The sequence below is a fragment of the Porites lutea genome, chromosome 12 (assembly GCF_958299795.1).
Source record: "Porites lutea chromosome 12, jaPorLute2.1, whole genome shotgun sequence".
Taxonomy (NCBI): domain Eukaryota; kingdom Metazoa; phylum Cnidaria; class Anthozoa; order Scleractinia; family Poritidae; genus Porites; species Porites lutea.
Window position 1 is genome coordinate 19942584 of NC_133212.1, and position 15551 is coordinate 19958134.

General features: G+C 41.1%; 2 protein-coding genes across 2 annotated transcripts; one reads left to right on the forward strand and one right to left on the reverse strand.

The window, feature by feature from the left end:
- The first annotated feature begins 916 nt into the window (after positions 1-916).
- LOC140954082 (DEP domain-containing protein 1B-like) lies at positions 917-8154 on the forward strand. The gene is made up of 10 exons (XM_073403483.1): positions 917-1075; positions 1241-1968; positions 2766-2875; positions 3250-3303; positions 4275-4424; positions 5011-5177; positions 5597-5698; positions 6221-6289; positions 6718-6894; positions 7497-8154. The coding sequence occupies exons 1-10, from the start codon at positions 1013-1015 to the stop codon at positions 7632-7634; spliced, it is 1758 nt and encodes a 585-aa protein (XP_073259584.1). The 5' UTR covers positions 917-1012; the 3' UTR covers positions 7635-8154.
- Positions 8155-8562: 408 nt separating this feature from the next.
- LOC140953840 (uncharacterized) lies at positions 8563-15477 on the reverse strand. Its single transcript, XM_073403219.1, has 2 exons — positions 14064-15477; positions 8563-10115 (listed from the first exon to the last, which is right to left on the reverse strand). The coding sequence occupies exons 1-2, from the start codon at positions 15462-15464 to the stop codon at positions 8700-8702; spliced, it is 2817 nt and encodes a 938-aa protein (XP_073259320.1). The 5' UTR covers positions 15465-15477; the 3' UTR covers positions 8563-8699.
- Between the last annotated feature and the right edge of the window lie 74 nt (positions 15478-15551).

The window sequence follows — 15551 nt, forward strand, 5'->3', positions numbered from 1 at the left end:
CCAGAGGAGTAAATTATGTTACGTACTTATACAAACTATTGAGCCTGTGTGGTGTGACTGGCCCCTGGCTGGGCGTGAGATAGCCTGGGACCAGGCTCTGCATTTGGGGAAAAAGCTGACTCGTCCCCAGTCGTCTCTCATTATTAGTATTTGGCGAAGAAGACTACAACGGGATCGTTAACGAAGGGGATGACGGGAAGGAAGCCTTCCCATCTTCCCCGCGCGCACAGCCCAGGCGCTTCCCTAGTAAATAATTAATGAATAGAGACAACTTAGAGACGACTGGGGACGAATCAGGGAAAAAAGGAGGAGAAAATCGGCGAGGGCGAAAAAAAAAAAAAAAACATCGGCGAGCGAACTGCTCGGCTCGCTTCGCTCGCCGATATTTTTCCTATTTGACTGAGTTTTTTGCCTCTTTCCCCACTGCGTAGCCTGGTCCAAAGCCACGCGTGACCATTCAAATGAAACCTTTTCTTCTCTTTGGTAGTAGTTTATATGCTATTTTTGTTTGGTATGTATTTCTAGCTATTGAGTCTATGGGAAAGATTCTGTGGTCCGACAATTCACATAATGTGTATTGACTATTTTCCAATTCCCCATAATACACTCTGTTTGCCCCCCAAATTTTGCATAAACCATTGTTTTTAAATGCTCTTGGGAAAATGCAATACTCCCAGGAGCATTTAAAAACAATGGTTTATGCAAAATTTGGGGGGCAAACAGAGTGTATTATGGGGAATTGGAAAATAGAGAATTGGTTTTCAGTATTTTTGGAATTTTCTACATTTTTTTAACTCGGAAGAAGGCACTGGGGCCAATGTACCCAGCTGCCCACGTGATCACATCCTTTGTAAGTTGGTCCGTTGTCCAATCAGCGCCCGGACTTTATTTTGTTGCAGATTTCAAAATAGCCATGTACAATCTTGTAAACATTTAGCTCTGCATAAAGGTAAAAGATTGAGTCATTTTTGACCCCTTCTGCTATGGCGAAAACATACTGAAGCAGAGAAAAATGAATGCAAACATAGAGAGCAGCAGCGATTTATGCAGAGGTCCATTTTCGGCGACCAAGTTGGTGAGTATACAATCTAAGGTCACCTCGATCGTCAATGAAGTCGCATACTAATTATCGACATTTTATTCGATTTAACATTTTCTACATGAAATGCGACATCTTCCATTGACAAAACGAGGAAATTTCTTCTGTCTTATTTCGTTTGCGTGTCCTTTTGTCCCTTAGTGGAATGACATCGTGCAACAGATGAAAAGCAATGTTTCAGTGAAACGAAGAAGATGGCGGATGAAAGTGTTCGAAGATGCGTTTGTAGCTTCTGAAGCATTAGACTGGCTTCATAGCTTCCTTAAGGAAAATCCAAACTTTGGAGCCGATGTGACTCGACAACAAGCCGTGCAACTTTGTAGTAAATTTCTCAAAAATGGAATCATAACGGACGCACGAGGCAAGCAATATAATGGAATGTTCGAAGACAACAACCATCTGTATCGGTTCACGGACAAGGTTCGATATTCGCCTTATAAGGTCAAGCGCCCTCCGAAAAATGAGAGATCTCAGGCGCCGAAGAGCGAGAAAGAAACAACAAGAACTGTAGCGGCACAAAAAGGGACACTGAGTACAATTTATCAAGATGAGCCAACCGAAGATTGGTCAGTTTCTAACACTGTTTCAACGCCATCCAATGGCAGTGGATACAATCTTCGATCTAATCCGCTTACGATCGGCCCTTCTAGAACACCTCTGGTTAATAGATTGAACGTTCAGAGCGCTAAAAGAGGTAATCCCGGAAACTCAGTTAAAAGTACAGGTGGTGTTAAATTAAGAAGGAGGAGCAATCGTCGAGACGACTTACAAGATGTCATAATGAATCCCGCAGCTTTTGTTGCCCACAACCGGCGCTCATTGTCAGATAAGGAAATTAGTGAAGTCTGGTGGAATATTGCCACCATTCGGTGAGTAAGACAGGCCTCTTTCAGATAAAGTTGCACCTCCATGTGCGTCATAAAACCAGTTTCCCAGTAAAACTGGAATCCTGGCATTTCATGTGGTCCCTTACACAAGTTTCTAATGGAATGTTTCTAATCCACGTTGTGCCAAAAAATTCTCCCGGCCGAGACATATAGTGATGCAAAACCTTTGAGATCAACACAAATTCTTGTCCAAAGCCTGGGACGCTTTCCATTCAGCAAAACTTACTTTGTGAAATTTTGGAAATTCCACTTCCACGTGCCCAGTGGAACGGTACATTCTGGCTGCACAAATCTAACCCAAGCCACCAACCACGCATTTGGTTATTGTTCTTGTAAGCAGAGTGCAAAAGAAAGGTACTGGAGACAGCAATTTTCCCAAATGGAAAAGGACATTTCTGCCGGACCAACTGGAATGATTGGGCGCTTCAAAGTGGTCCACCTTCAAAGCTGGTCCCAAATACTCTGGTCGGACCGAACCAAAATGATCCGTTACATTGGGTTTCTGACCAAAATTTCCAGAATTTTGGGCTGAATGGAAAGTGCCCCTGGTTCCCATATACTGGCCACCAATCTGTCACAAAGCCATTGGTGCTGCCTCAATGCATGGTTCCAAAGTTTGGAACATTAAGAGCTATTCCTCCAGTAAGTAGGGGGGGGGGGGGAGGGGGTACTCCCTTGTTAAAGTGGCCTAAACAGGTATGTGCTGCTCAACAGGGTATGGTTTTCAGGTTCTCGAGGATATACCATTTCACTATTTAGCAATTTGTCATATTTTACAGCTTAAAGAGACTGATGGATCTAGATGATTCAGTTATAAATTCACTGAAAGATGATGACTATGATACAAGTTGTGTGCATCACAGTTCAATGAAACAAGAGTTTCCAAAAGGTAAAATGCAACCTTGGAATATGGGCCGAGTTGTTCAAAGCCAGGTTAAGATAACCCAGGGTTAGTGCGAGATTTGAATTCAGATTTGAAAGCTTAAAAAGCATTTCTATTTTAATTCTTTTTGTCTACAAGGTGAAGATTGGAAGCCCTAAAAATAACAGAGAAAATTATCCGAGAAAATGCTCTTGAACACAAGAAAGAGAAACCCGGGTTAAATTTAACCCCGGGTTAAGCGTTAATCGGCCTTTGAACAACTGGGCCCTGGATTATGAATTAACATGTCAACACCAGGTACATGCAATTATTACTTTTCAACAATGATTAAAACTGCTTTTCAATGAAACATTTTTTATTCTTATTATTTTTCTATCCAGCTGCTGAAGTCTTTCCTCAGTGGCTAATACCTGCAATGAAATGCCTGATACATTGTAAGTCAAGGAATAAAGTTAATGTTAATGCACAGTGCATTTTACTGTGCTTTTCAAAAACACACAACGTGCAATGTTCAAAAGCCAACTGATGTTTGCATTTTTTGCTGCTGTCAATCATCTTAGCCAACCTCTTAGGAAACAGAACTTTACTTTAATGGGTTCAAAAGGTCATAGTTTGTGATTGGTGGATTTTGATCCATTTTGTGTGTTTCTGTGTTTCAAGGTTCATTGCTTGTGATCGTAATAAATGATTGATGGCACGCAAAAAATGCAATATTGTGAAGGCAGCTTTTGAACTTCTTAGTCTGTGTGTTTTAGAAAGGCACAGTAAAAACAACTGGTTATACTATAATTGCTCTGTTTTTCTAACAAAGGAAAGTCTACTATGGAAGTAATGAAATTTTGATGTTTGTCATACCTCCCAGAAATAGCCTAGTATGTAACTCTATAGGGCAACATCACAAAGGGTTGGAGGCCAGCATTTCCCCTGCTTGCTATGAACATGGTCGTGAATACTTTCATAGGAAGCAAAATTAAAATACATGTAGACCCTAAATAACTTTCTAGTGTTTAATTCCCATCAACTAATAATTATACGTAATTATTGCATATACGCGCAAGGATAAACCTTAGTGCCTTTATAATGTGAAATTAGAAGATTTGATATTATGGTATTATTATTGTACGTTATCAAACACAAATGCCATTATATGAAAGTCCCACTGAAGGGGTTGCATTGGAATGTTTATCCCACAGGACTTTGTCTGCAGACTCAAATGTTAGTGAAAATAAGACGTAATTTATGTTTACTCTGTACCTTAGTGACCTTAGTTATTAACTGTCTCAACATGGAAGGGTTACCTTTGACAGAAATATTGCAACCTTGGAGCAAATGCCAACAGGTCTTTTCCCAATTTTTTTTGTACTGACTAAAGTGCTTTTTTTTTCATGACACCTTTAAAATTTAGGGCCAAATGGAGATTTTTCAAAGCAAAGCTTTCCCAAGTATGCAGGTTTTGAGCGAGATGTGTTCAAAGCAGTGGTGGAGTATTTTGATGAAGAAGAAAGATGTCCACTGGTTCCAAAGCGAATGCTACTAGTCTTCAAGAAAATAGTTGGTAATAATAATAATAATAATAATAATAATAATAATAATAGTGATCATAATTATTATTAATAATAATGATAACCAGCAGATGGTTTTTCTTGGTGTTTACGTCAGATTACAGGCAACATCCAGGGCTGTCTCTAAAAATTTCAAGTTGCTGGATATATGCAAGTAGGTGGGATACTGAACAGCTAGCAGTGACAGATCCAGGGGAGGGGCACCCACCCCTTATTTTCAGACCAAACTGAGGCCCTAAGGGGCAAAAAAAAATTGTTTTGAGACTACCCCTCCCCCTTATCTCAGGCTCTGGATGACTGTGCCCCCCCTCCCCCCCCCCCCCCCATCTGAAGGTCTGGTTCCGGCACTGGCTAGGGAGTTCTTTTGGCCTCATTTTCCTTTTGTTTCCGGCCCTCGGCTCTTAGTGACAGCCCTGGTCACCCCTGTAATAGATATCAACACAATGCTACTAAACCCACAGTGGTGCCTCCATTCATTATTAAATAATGGGGTAGTTTAAAAAATATTAACAATTTATATAATAATCTAATAGTAAGTTATGAATGAAGCTGAATTTATACTGTCTTATTATTTTTCAGATTATCTGTTTAAATGCAAGCTTACAGCCATGCGATCTTTGCAATACTGCTGTTTAATGATTCCCGTAAAGAACCGAGAATTGTTACAAGTGCTGTTGAAATTTATGGTTCGCCTACTTGACAACCATGCACTTTCATTAAGTGATGATTTACCTACAAAAGAAAAGGTAATTAAAATTGGTGGGAATGTATTGAGCTTCAAGTTTCTATCAGAGATATCTCTGTATAATATCACCCATGAGTCATAATACCAGTTAATTTTCAACAATGCCTACCACCTGACCATCTCCTTGCTTGTACAGCACTCTGGTTCATACGGTCACGTTTTCTCCGACATTACAAGAAACCCACTCTTTTTCACATCAAGTCTTATGCTTTAAAACGTTCATAGAGAGAAGTAGTGGAAGTGCTTGGAAGTAGTGGGCACAAGAAAAAAAGGGCGCGCGAGATGGAGACACGCGAGGGGAGAGGGAGCTCCCTCACCCCTCGCGTGTCTCCCTCGCGCGCGCCCGTTCTCTCTTTCGCCCACTACTTCCAAGCGCCTTTTACGCAGGCTAAAACGTTTATTATTTTCTTGCATTGACAGTTGATCCAGTCTTTTAGCCATGCCATATTTGGTGTAACAGCCGACATGGATGTTATCAGACTTCTGTACTTTATGCTGGAAAAATTTCCTGAATACTTCAAGGTAAATATCGCTTGGCAAACTATAACACATCTTCTACTGAATTCTTAAAACCAACAGGGAGCTTAAGGGGCAACAACGACGGCGACGGCGACGGCGACGGCTACGAAAACGTCACTTAAAAAGTGAAGTTGCGCTGCTTCAAACTTTCTCGCGCTTAGTCCCTCGCGTTCAATTCGTCAAATGTCGGCAGTTTTTGGAGTTGAATTCCAAAAGACTGTATCGAAGTGCAGGAAAAGAAAAAGTTCACGTCCTCCACAAAACGAGAAAATAGGCATGATGTAAGTGTAGAGTTGTTGTTTTGCAAATTAAACGGATCGCATTTTTAGCGTTTTCGTTGCTTAAGCTCCCAAATGAGACTCAACGAGGATGTTCGTGCTCAAGGAGAGGAAAGGAGCGGAGGGCCCTCTCCCCTTCGCGTCTTTTCCTCACGTGCTCTGTAAACACTAACCAAAAAAATAACTAGCACCTGCAAATAACGATATTTCCTCTTTTCATTTACTGGTATGTGATGTACATTTGCAGAACCCCGAGGGGCTTCAGTTTCAAGTGGAGCAGCGTCTCTTATTCCTTAGAAATTGTCGTGATAACAAGGTATGACCACACCCAAGCCCCAAATAAACCCTTTCCTCTTTCGAGAAGAAACAAGCTATCCATAGTGGAATATTTGCAAGCACCACAGAGCTGTCAAATGCGCTTATAACCGCGAACTCTTTATAGTTATTGTTTGGGGCAATATTTTGCGTGAAAGTACACATATACGACGACACCCAAACACAAATAAACTCTTTCCTCTGTCCACATGGAAGGATCAAGTAATCCTTGATGGAACATTTCTAAGCACCACAAATCTAAAATGTACTTGCAACTGCACACTCCTAGTAATTATTTGGATCTTGAGAGATCTTGAGATTTACGGTCATTTGGCGAACCTCAACGTCTTCGGTTGTTTCGATAGTGTCCTAAGTCAGTTTCCCAACTTCTTTCGCCTGATCAGTGACATTAAGCGTGTGATATTCTAGTTGACAGTACCATCCCAAGCTCTTCCCCCTATCAAATCCTACTGTGAGAAGGTCACGCCACAAGAGTTCAAAGAGCAGTCATTGATCACATCGCAGCGTTCGTTGAAGGACCTTCTCGACAAAATAATCGTCGACGACAGCATCAGCGTAAGACAGAGAAAGAGACAACTGAAACAGGTTCGTAAACTCAGACTCGCAATCCCGACGCGATACTGGTCTGGTCATTTCGACACAAAGTCGTCTCAGTGAATCTGCTCAACAATTTCGATCACTGACACTTACTGTATGGATAGCGCGTGAACAAGACAAAACGATGGCGTGAGTATTCCTCGTTCTATAAGCCAACTTCTCGAAACTACACATCAGCTGAATCAACTTGTGTCGAAACGACCGGTAAAGACTGTATCGCATGATGAGATGCAGTGTACCGAAAAGGCGTGGTCATGTCTTTCAATGACGGGGTTTCGATTCATGTAATTTGCTGTATTGTTTTTTTCACAGAAGATCCTGGAAAATGATGTTTTTGTTATCCATGTTTATTGAAATCATGTGCGAAGCAAAGTTCCCACGTTTTTTTGGATCTTTTATTGCTGCAGAAACGCTTAGAGACGTCGAGTAGAAATGAAACTTCCATTACGGGTAAGGAAGAGAAGCAAAAACCCGGAGCCTATCGTATCCTCCTGCAAAAACGGATATTTTTACCACTTAAGATAAAAGCAATAACTTTCACAACAACTTGCAAACTTTGTTCACTGTGTTTTTTCTTTTGACTTTCGCAGTTCGAAAAGACGTATCCTGAAATTTACCGTTCAAGATTGCCTGGGGACAACTTATCTACCTGTTCAACAGCATCACAGAGGTCCGAAAAGCTAAAACAGGTCATGAAACCGCTGGCCATACTCAAGAACTTGCGATGATAGTTGAGAGTCATGTGATACAGACGGCGCTTCTTATTCGCTTGCCTAAATGCAAGTTTTTTCTGTTTTATGAGGGCACGCGCAGTTGAAAGATAAGCTAGTTAACATTTCCCGCCTCTTCAGAAACTACGTAGAGCCTAGTGCGAGTGAGAAGGGGGTGCATATTTATAGCAGCTTATTAGACTGACCATTCCCCCCATAGACCTAAAACAACTCAGTTTGATGTTAAAATGCTTGATTTGGGGATTGAGTATTACGAATGCAAGGATCGCCCATTGATGTTTTAAAAACTAAAATTCAATATAATTCAAAAACACAGAAGGGGGGATCTTCAATTTCTGTCATTCTTCAATTATATATCATTTTCTTGATTGCAGAGTTGAGGGTGAGGTTTTTTTTTTGCCTCATGCGGGAACTGAAAGTAAAGTCATGTCATATGTTATAAAAACGGACACTTTTCAATAGTGATATCTGTCGGCCAGCTCTACGTTTCATGGCGAACTTACGCGTTTCCCCGTTTATAACCAATTTATTATTTTTATCCCCTTTTTATAACAGGCTAATCAAATACAAAATGTTTTGAATTAATTTTATATGGAGATATACTGGTTTCCACAGATGTTGAAGCCATTTGCCGAGAAATTTCGGTAACAAATATGTACATGTAATGTGTTATTGAAAAATACTGATGTTACATTTATAAAATAAGAATAAATTTAAACGAAAGTAGCTATGAAGGTTTGATTTTTTTTCAAGCTTACGATGATGGGCTAGCTTATTATTAGGAAGAATACATTCCAAATATCTGTACTCAAATATTTTCCCTTGTTTAAAACGAGGGGTTGTACCAATGTCAATATTTTTGTTTTATTATTTGAAATTTTCATTGTAATTTTCGGTAATGAGAATTATGAATAGAAAACAGAGAAATACAATTGATTAAAATGTGAAAATGGAAACTTCCCTCGTTTATTCTTGTACTTTTTTTTTCAGCGCAAAAGATCATACATACGTAAACCCCAGTCCAATACAGTGCCGTCCCGCTCGCTGACCCCAATTTTGTGTCTAGTTGCACGATCCTTTCGTCACACACTTCGCTATCTTTTTACCCTGCTCCACGCCTGTTATGTAGCCACCATGTACGTAGCCATTGTACAACTCGTGCGTCGCCTCTCCCGAGAAAAACACGGCTCCGACCGGCCTCCGAAGATGGGCGAAATCACTACTTGATATCCCGATTGGTAAGTTCGAGTAGGATCCCAGGAAGTACGGATCCAGCCCCCATTTTGGGTAGAAGATACCAAGTGGATCCGGAATTTTAGGACCATACATGTTTTTCAGCACCTCCATTATTTCTTTTTGGGTTTGTTCATCACTCTGGTATTGCAGTCTGACCGACTCCTCCCCTGTTACAGTGATCAAAAGGATGTTGGTTCCTTTTGGTAAACGAGAATCCGCTTCCAGGTCCTGCATTGTAGTGTAATAACCCCTACGTCTAGATGCGTAAAGAATATACTCGTTATCGTCCCAGAATTTAGTTGGAAATTTTAAGAAAATTTTGGTATAAATGGCCATGTTCATCTTAAAAATGGGCTCCAAAATCCATTTGGGCAGTTGAGGTGTAAATTTAACTAGTCCGCTTTTCAGTACACCAATACTAAATGTGACAAGAGCATAGTCTGCGGTGTACACATCGCCATTAGCGGAAGTAACGTAAACACCTTTCTCTTTCCAGTTTACTTCCGTTACAGTTGTGTTCAATTGCAACCGTGGATCCTTTGGTTCCAGAAACACATCCGCAAGACAGTCCACAATGTGAACATACCCCCTGCGGTCGGTTACAAAGAACTGCTCGCCAGTTAATGAGTGAATAGTTCCATTGTCAGGGATCCATGTCCCTAAGGAGATGTATTTAGGAGGAACTGCATATTGGAAATCATATTGAAAATATTCCGCGGCATCCTCTTCTGGCGTCACCGGAAGCCAGTTGGCAAGCCTCAATGCAACGCGGATAGAAATATCTCTTTTATGCAGCTTTCGGCGATGAAGTCTTATTTTATCCAAGATATCTTCAGAACGCTTCAACTGTGCCATATTTCCTTTCATTGTTGTGTTAAATCCGCTTTCATTTCTAATCACGAAATTTCCGTTTTCAAGCTTTCCCTTTAAGCCACATACAAGAGCTAAATCCGTGATGGGATTATTCTTGACTCCTTGAATCCAATTCGCTCCAAGCTCGATAGTGATGTTGAAGAACTGCATCTTTCTCATTCGTCCGCCGATCCTGTCCGTTCCTTCCAAGATTATGAAATCTTTAATTCCATGATCACTCAATGTTTTTGCTGCAGCAATTCCTGAAATCCCGCCTCCGAGAATTAAAACCGTTGTGTTTTTCTGTTTTGCTGCGACTTTAGTTATGATAGCACAGCAAGTCAAGAAAACAGCTAAGTAAAAGAAATTTTTAATGGCCATCTTGTTTTCATTTGATACATTTCAAATTTCCGGAAAAAAAAATTTATTCCTCGTGGCAAGCACGTGCTAATGACGCGAGTGTCCCAATAGCGATGTTTTTGCAAGGCTCCTGCTTGCTCCTAACTTTCACGTGACTCCGCTGCCGAAAAAAAAGAGTACAGTGGAACCCCGCTCTACGGACACCCGCTTAATACGAACACCCACTTTATACGGACAGTTTCGTTTGTCCCGACAAAAAGCTTATATATTTTCTCTAAAATTAACCCGCTTTATACGGACACCGGTTAATACAAACAACGGACACTTTTCTGTGTCCCGAGTCACAAACCCCGGGGGGGGGGGGCACTTTAAGAATTTCTGGGTGGGGACGTGCCGCTGGGACACTAGAACCCTTGACCTATACCAGAGCTAGTCCAGCTGAATTTTGCTACCCTATACTAGAGTAAACTCCCAAAATCCCCCTATCCTAGAGTAGCTGTTTCCCCAGTCTAGATAAAATCTTCAACCAACTGATCAGTTTCCTGAAAAATGATACCTACCCTGCGAGCAGAGGCCCATCGATCTTCCTAGATAAGTCGGGAAGACTTATCTAGGAAGATCGAAGGGCCTCTGCTCGCAGGGTAAATGATACCCGATTCTAGACCCAAACGCTCTGATTTATATACCCTATCCTAGAGTAAACTGCTTGAAAACCATACCCTTCACAGCGGCACATACCCATATAGCCCATATATGGCAGTACCCCCCCCCCCCCGGGTCACAAACTCATATATATTTTCAACCCTGCTTTACGGACACTAGTTATCTGCACACTGTCTATTTTCATTGTCACAATTGTGTTATAATTGTAGACCAGTTGTACCTTGTTCAAATAATGACACATTTTTACGGGTGAATAAAATTTTATTACAGTACTAAAAAAAAACAGTAACAACGTAGCGTGGCATATTTGATTTGAACAGTCTGTCTTCCGGTGTTTGATAATAAGTTAATAAAGTTTTCAGTGAATCTTCTGCCTCCTGTTACACGCGTTTCACTTCCTTAGCTTTTTGTTGCAGTCATTGCTCTTAACCTTCTTCCTCTTTTACATTGTTTGCTTGCTGCGAGCTATACTAGGATCATCCTCCGCTTGTATTGCTAGGTTGTTGCTAACGGCGGTCTAGTAATTGTTCAAGTAAATCCACGTGTTTCCGAGGACAATCAAAAATGTGAACACATGGTATTTCCATACCAAGACCTCCACCCCGATTGACTGCCTTTCCACATACTTCTACAGATCCTTGGTTCCTAAAACTGTCTGCTTTGGTCTTTATTGTCGATAAAACATATGTTCCTGACGTTTTCTCTGAGAGCCCGCTTAATACGGACACCCGGATAATACGGACGCTATGGCATGTCCCCTTGGTGTCCGCATAAACCGGGTTCCACTGTAAAGCGCTCACCTTCTGATCCGGCCATCTACGCAGGCTAAGTTTTGAACTTGCCCTTCATATCAGTAGCCTCCCACACAGAGGTGATTTTTGTCTCGCGAGTTTCGCATGACGGACTAAGAAAAAAGAGAGACTGCTCGTAGTTTAATTAGTTCCTTCCCCACCAGCCAAAAGAAAGTCTGCGTTGGAGGCTACCACGCCAGCGTTTAACAGAATAAAGGTATCTATTTTTGGCTATTTATCTGCATACATTTGCAGCTACAAGGCAATTATTTGGGGACTGGTTAAAAAGTATAAGGGGGGAGGGGGTAAGGTAGTGAGCCGGAGCAGAGAGGGGGTGCGTCATGAGGTTTTGAGTCTTGTGCAAGGGGTGGGTCGTGCAATTTTCAGCTACCCTTAGGGGGTGGGTCACCCTATTTTATTACACAGATAGGCACACTATACTGATACTAACGAGACAGTTGACCACACTTGTTACATAAAACACAGCCAGCTGGAATTATTGCTAAAATACTCATAAACCTGTTGTGTGAGAAAATGCAAGGGGTGACAGGCCACAAATCTCTATCGGTCTGAAAACCTTTGTTAACCTTTTTTTGGGGGCTCTAAGGAGCATGTCCTTTACTTATTTTCCTTTTTTGGAAAGAAATGATATAGACAGGTGGTTCTTGAAAAATTTAGCGAAGGTATGGTTGGTCTTGTATAAGATTTCACTTTTTTATTCAGGCTTCCTTTATGGTAGACACTGAGGGTTGGTGTTGTGTAACGAATTTCAATATTTCTTTTTCATCCTTGTTGTTTTGTTTTAGGAGTTTATACTCCCTTTCTGTGAATTTTATTTCTGATAGTAGGTTTTCTATCAAAGTTTGCGGGTAGCCTTTGTCCAAGCGTTTCAGTTGAAATTTGAGTTACTTTCCTCAAAGGTTGTTTCTGATGAGTTTTTTCGTAGGATTCTCAAGGCTTCTCCTCTGACAAATACTTTTTTGTGTGTGCAGGAAGGTTTCCGCCTCTTTAAAATGTGTCTTTGCATCAAGGATAGATTTTTCCTTGAATCTTCTGCCTTTGTATACAACTGTGTCTAAAAACACAGTCTAAGTCTCAAATATTTCGGCCGTGAATTTATATTAATAGTTGGGCGATGTAAGTTTGCTTGTTCAATGCAGTCCTCGATGTCTGGTTTATTTATGTCCCATAGGCAAAAATGTCGTCTGTGTAGCATTTCCAAACTGTTGGTTTAAAGACGGTTTTGCTTACAGTTGTTGTTTCAATATATGCCATAAAAATGTTGGCAAAGAAAACTGCTGTCTTTGTGCCCATTGCAGTTTCATGGGTTTGTAGGTAGTGCTTTCCATTAAAGTAGGAGAACTTTTCTTTGAGGTTAAGTTCAATTAATTTTCATTTCCAGCATGTAATGTGTAGGAATATAGGTTGTCTTTGTAGAAATTTTCATATGCTTTACAGATAATTTTGATACCCTTGTTTTGCGGTATATTTGTGTCAAGACTCATAACGTCCATCGAAACAAGAACTGTTCGGCTTTTCACCTTTGTCTTTTCAAAGAAAGGTATGATTTCTGTGATTTTGATTTTGGTTGTAGCAATGTATCAAGAAATTTTGTCATGCACAGAACAAGGTTTTATTGGATTATTAAGAGGAAACCAAAAATCCATGTTTTAATACCAGGGGGTGGGTCATGTAATTTCCAATCTTGCTTTAGGGTTGGGTCAGTCATTTTTGTGCCGAAGGGAGGGGGTGGGCCATGTGTTTTTTATCAATTACATTTCAAATGCTCCAGCCTACCACCCCCTATACTTTTTGACCAGTCCCTTAATGCCGGTATGAAATTCATATATTAGATCAGAAATTCGGACGAGGAGTTAAATGTAAAGAAGATTAACGCAGTTATAGATATAAACGCAACTTTTTCAGCTGCAGAAAAAAAGCCCTGACTAGAGGCACCCGGGACAGTGCCCTACTAAATGAGAGGGCCTAGTCCGCACTCAGTTGGTTACCGACTCTTGATCTGTAACGCAAACATTATAAGGTTCGTCACAAAAGATTTAACTTCTTGGGGATGGCAAAAATAGCCCGAATCTTTCCCTGGAAATAAAGTACTCAGTAAGAGGCTCATATTTGGCTTATTTTGAAACAACTTTGTTGTGAAGAATGAACAAGGGAACGATATGTTTTGCAACAAAGTAACAGATTCAAAGAGAACTTAATCGAAAAAACAATGAGAAGCACCTTAAGAATAGCAAGATGAGATTCGCCTACGGCTCAGTTGTTAAAGCGCTGGTCTGCTGAGCGGCAGTCAAGCGCTCTGCGACTGAGCTAATCCTGCTGTGGTTAGAACAACTGATCAAACCAATTTTCGCGGGCGAAGAAATGATCGCACTGATTAAATGTTCGAATCAGTCTACTATATTCGCAGTCAATCAAGATGCTCTGATCAGATTAACGTTTCATCTCTGGGCATAAAGTGATGGGTTTCGCAGATTCTGGTTTCTCTGCAACATTTCCTCTAGTTGCACGAACCTTTCTGCACACACATAGCTATCTTCTCTGCCTGCTGCATGCCTGTTATGTACCCACCATGAACGTAACCATTGTACAACTCGTGCGTGGCCTCTCCCGAGAAAAATACAGACCCGACTGGCTTCTGAAGATTGACGTAATCGTCGCTCGATATTCCGATCGGAAGGTTTGACCAGCATCCGAAGAAATATCGATCCCGCCCCCATTTAGGGTAGTGGATACCAAGTGGCTCAGGGATATTTGGACCATACATGTTTTTCAGTACCTCCATTATTTCTTCCTGTGTTTGCTCATCACTTTGGTATTCCAGTCTGGCCGATTCGTCTCCGGTTACAGTAACCAGAAGGATATTGGTTCCTTTTGGTAAACGCGAATCCGCTTCTAGATTCTGCATCATGGTATAATAACCCCTTCTTTTGGAAGCGTAAAGAATGTACTCGTTATCGTCCCAAAATTTCTCTGGAAATTTTAAGAAAATTTTGGTATAGACGACCATGTTGATCTTGAAAATCGCCTCCAATTTCCAGTTGGGCAGTTGAGGTGTAAATTTAACAAGTCCACTTTTCAGTACACCAATACTAAATGTGACCAGAGCGTAATCTGCAGAGTACACATCGCCATTGTCGGAAGTGACGTAAACACCGTTCTCATTCCATTTCACTTCCGTTACGGTTGTGTTCAATTGCAGCCGTGGATCCTTTGGTTCCAGAAACATATCCGCAAGACAGTCCACAATGTGAACATACCCCCTGGGATCGGTTACAAAGAACTGCTCGCCACCAACCGAGTGAATACTCCCATTATCCGCGATCCATGTTCTTAACGAGATGTATTTGGGAGGGACAGCGTATTCAAAGTCATATTCAAAATATTCTGTAGCATCTTCTTCCGGTGTGAGCGGAAGCCAGTTTGCAAGCCGCAATGCTACGCGCATGGAAATATCCGCCTGGTGTAACTTTCGACGCTGGAGTCGTATTTCATCCAGGACTTCTTCATCATATTTCAGTTGCGCCATTTTCCCTTTCATTGTTGTGTTGTATCCAGTTTCATTTCGTATCACAAAAGATCTGACCTCAGCCTTTCCTTTTAATCCACATTTTAGCGCCAAATCTTCAATGGGGTTGTTCTTGACTCCTTGAATCCAGTTTGCTCCCAGCTCAATGGTGTTGTTAAAAAACTCCATCTTTCTCATTCGTCCGCCGATCCTGTCCGTTCCTTCCAAGATTATGAAATCCTTAATTCCATGATCGCTCAGTGTTTTTGCTGCAGCAATTCCTGAAATCCCGCCTCCAAGAATTAATACCGTTGTGTTTTTTTGCACTGCAGCGACCTTGGTTATGATGTCACAGCCGGTCAGGAAAGCAGCCAGCAAAAACACGCTTTTTACGGCCATGATGTCTATTAAAGCGATCTGATTTGCACAGAATGAGATGTCGAAATTTGAAAAGTTCCATGCCTCGTGTGACAGTCACGTGCTACT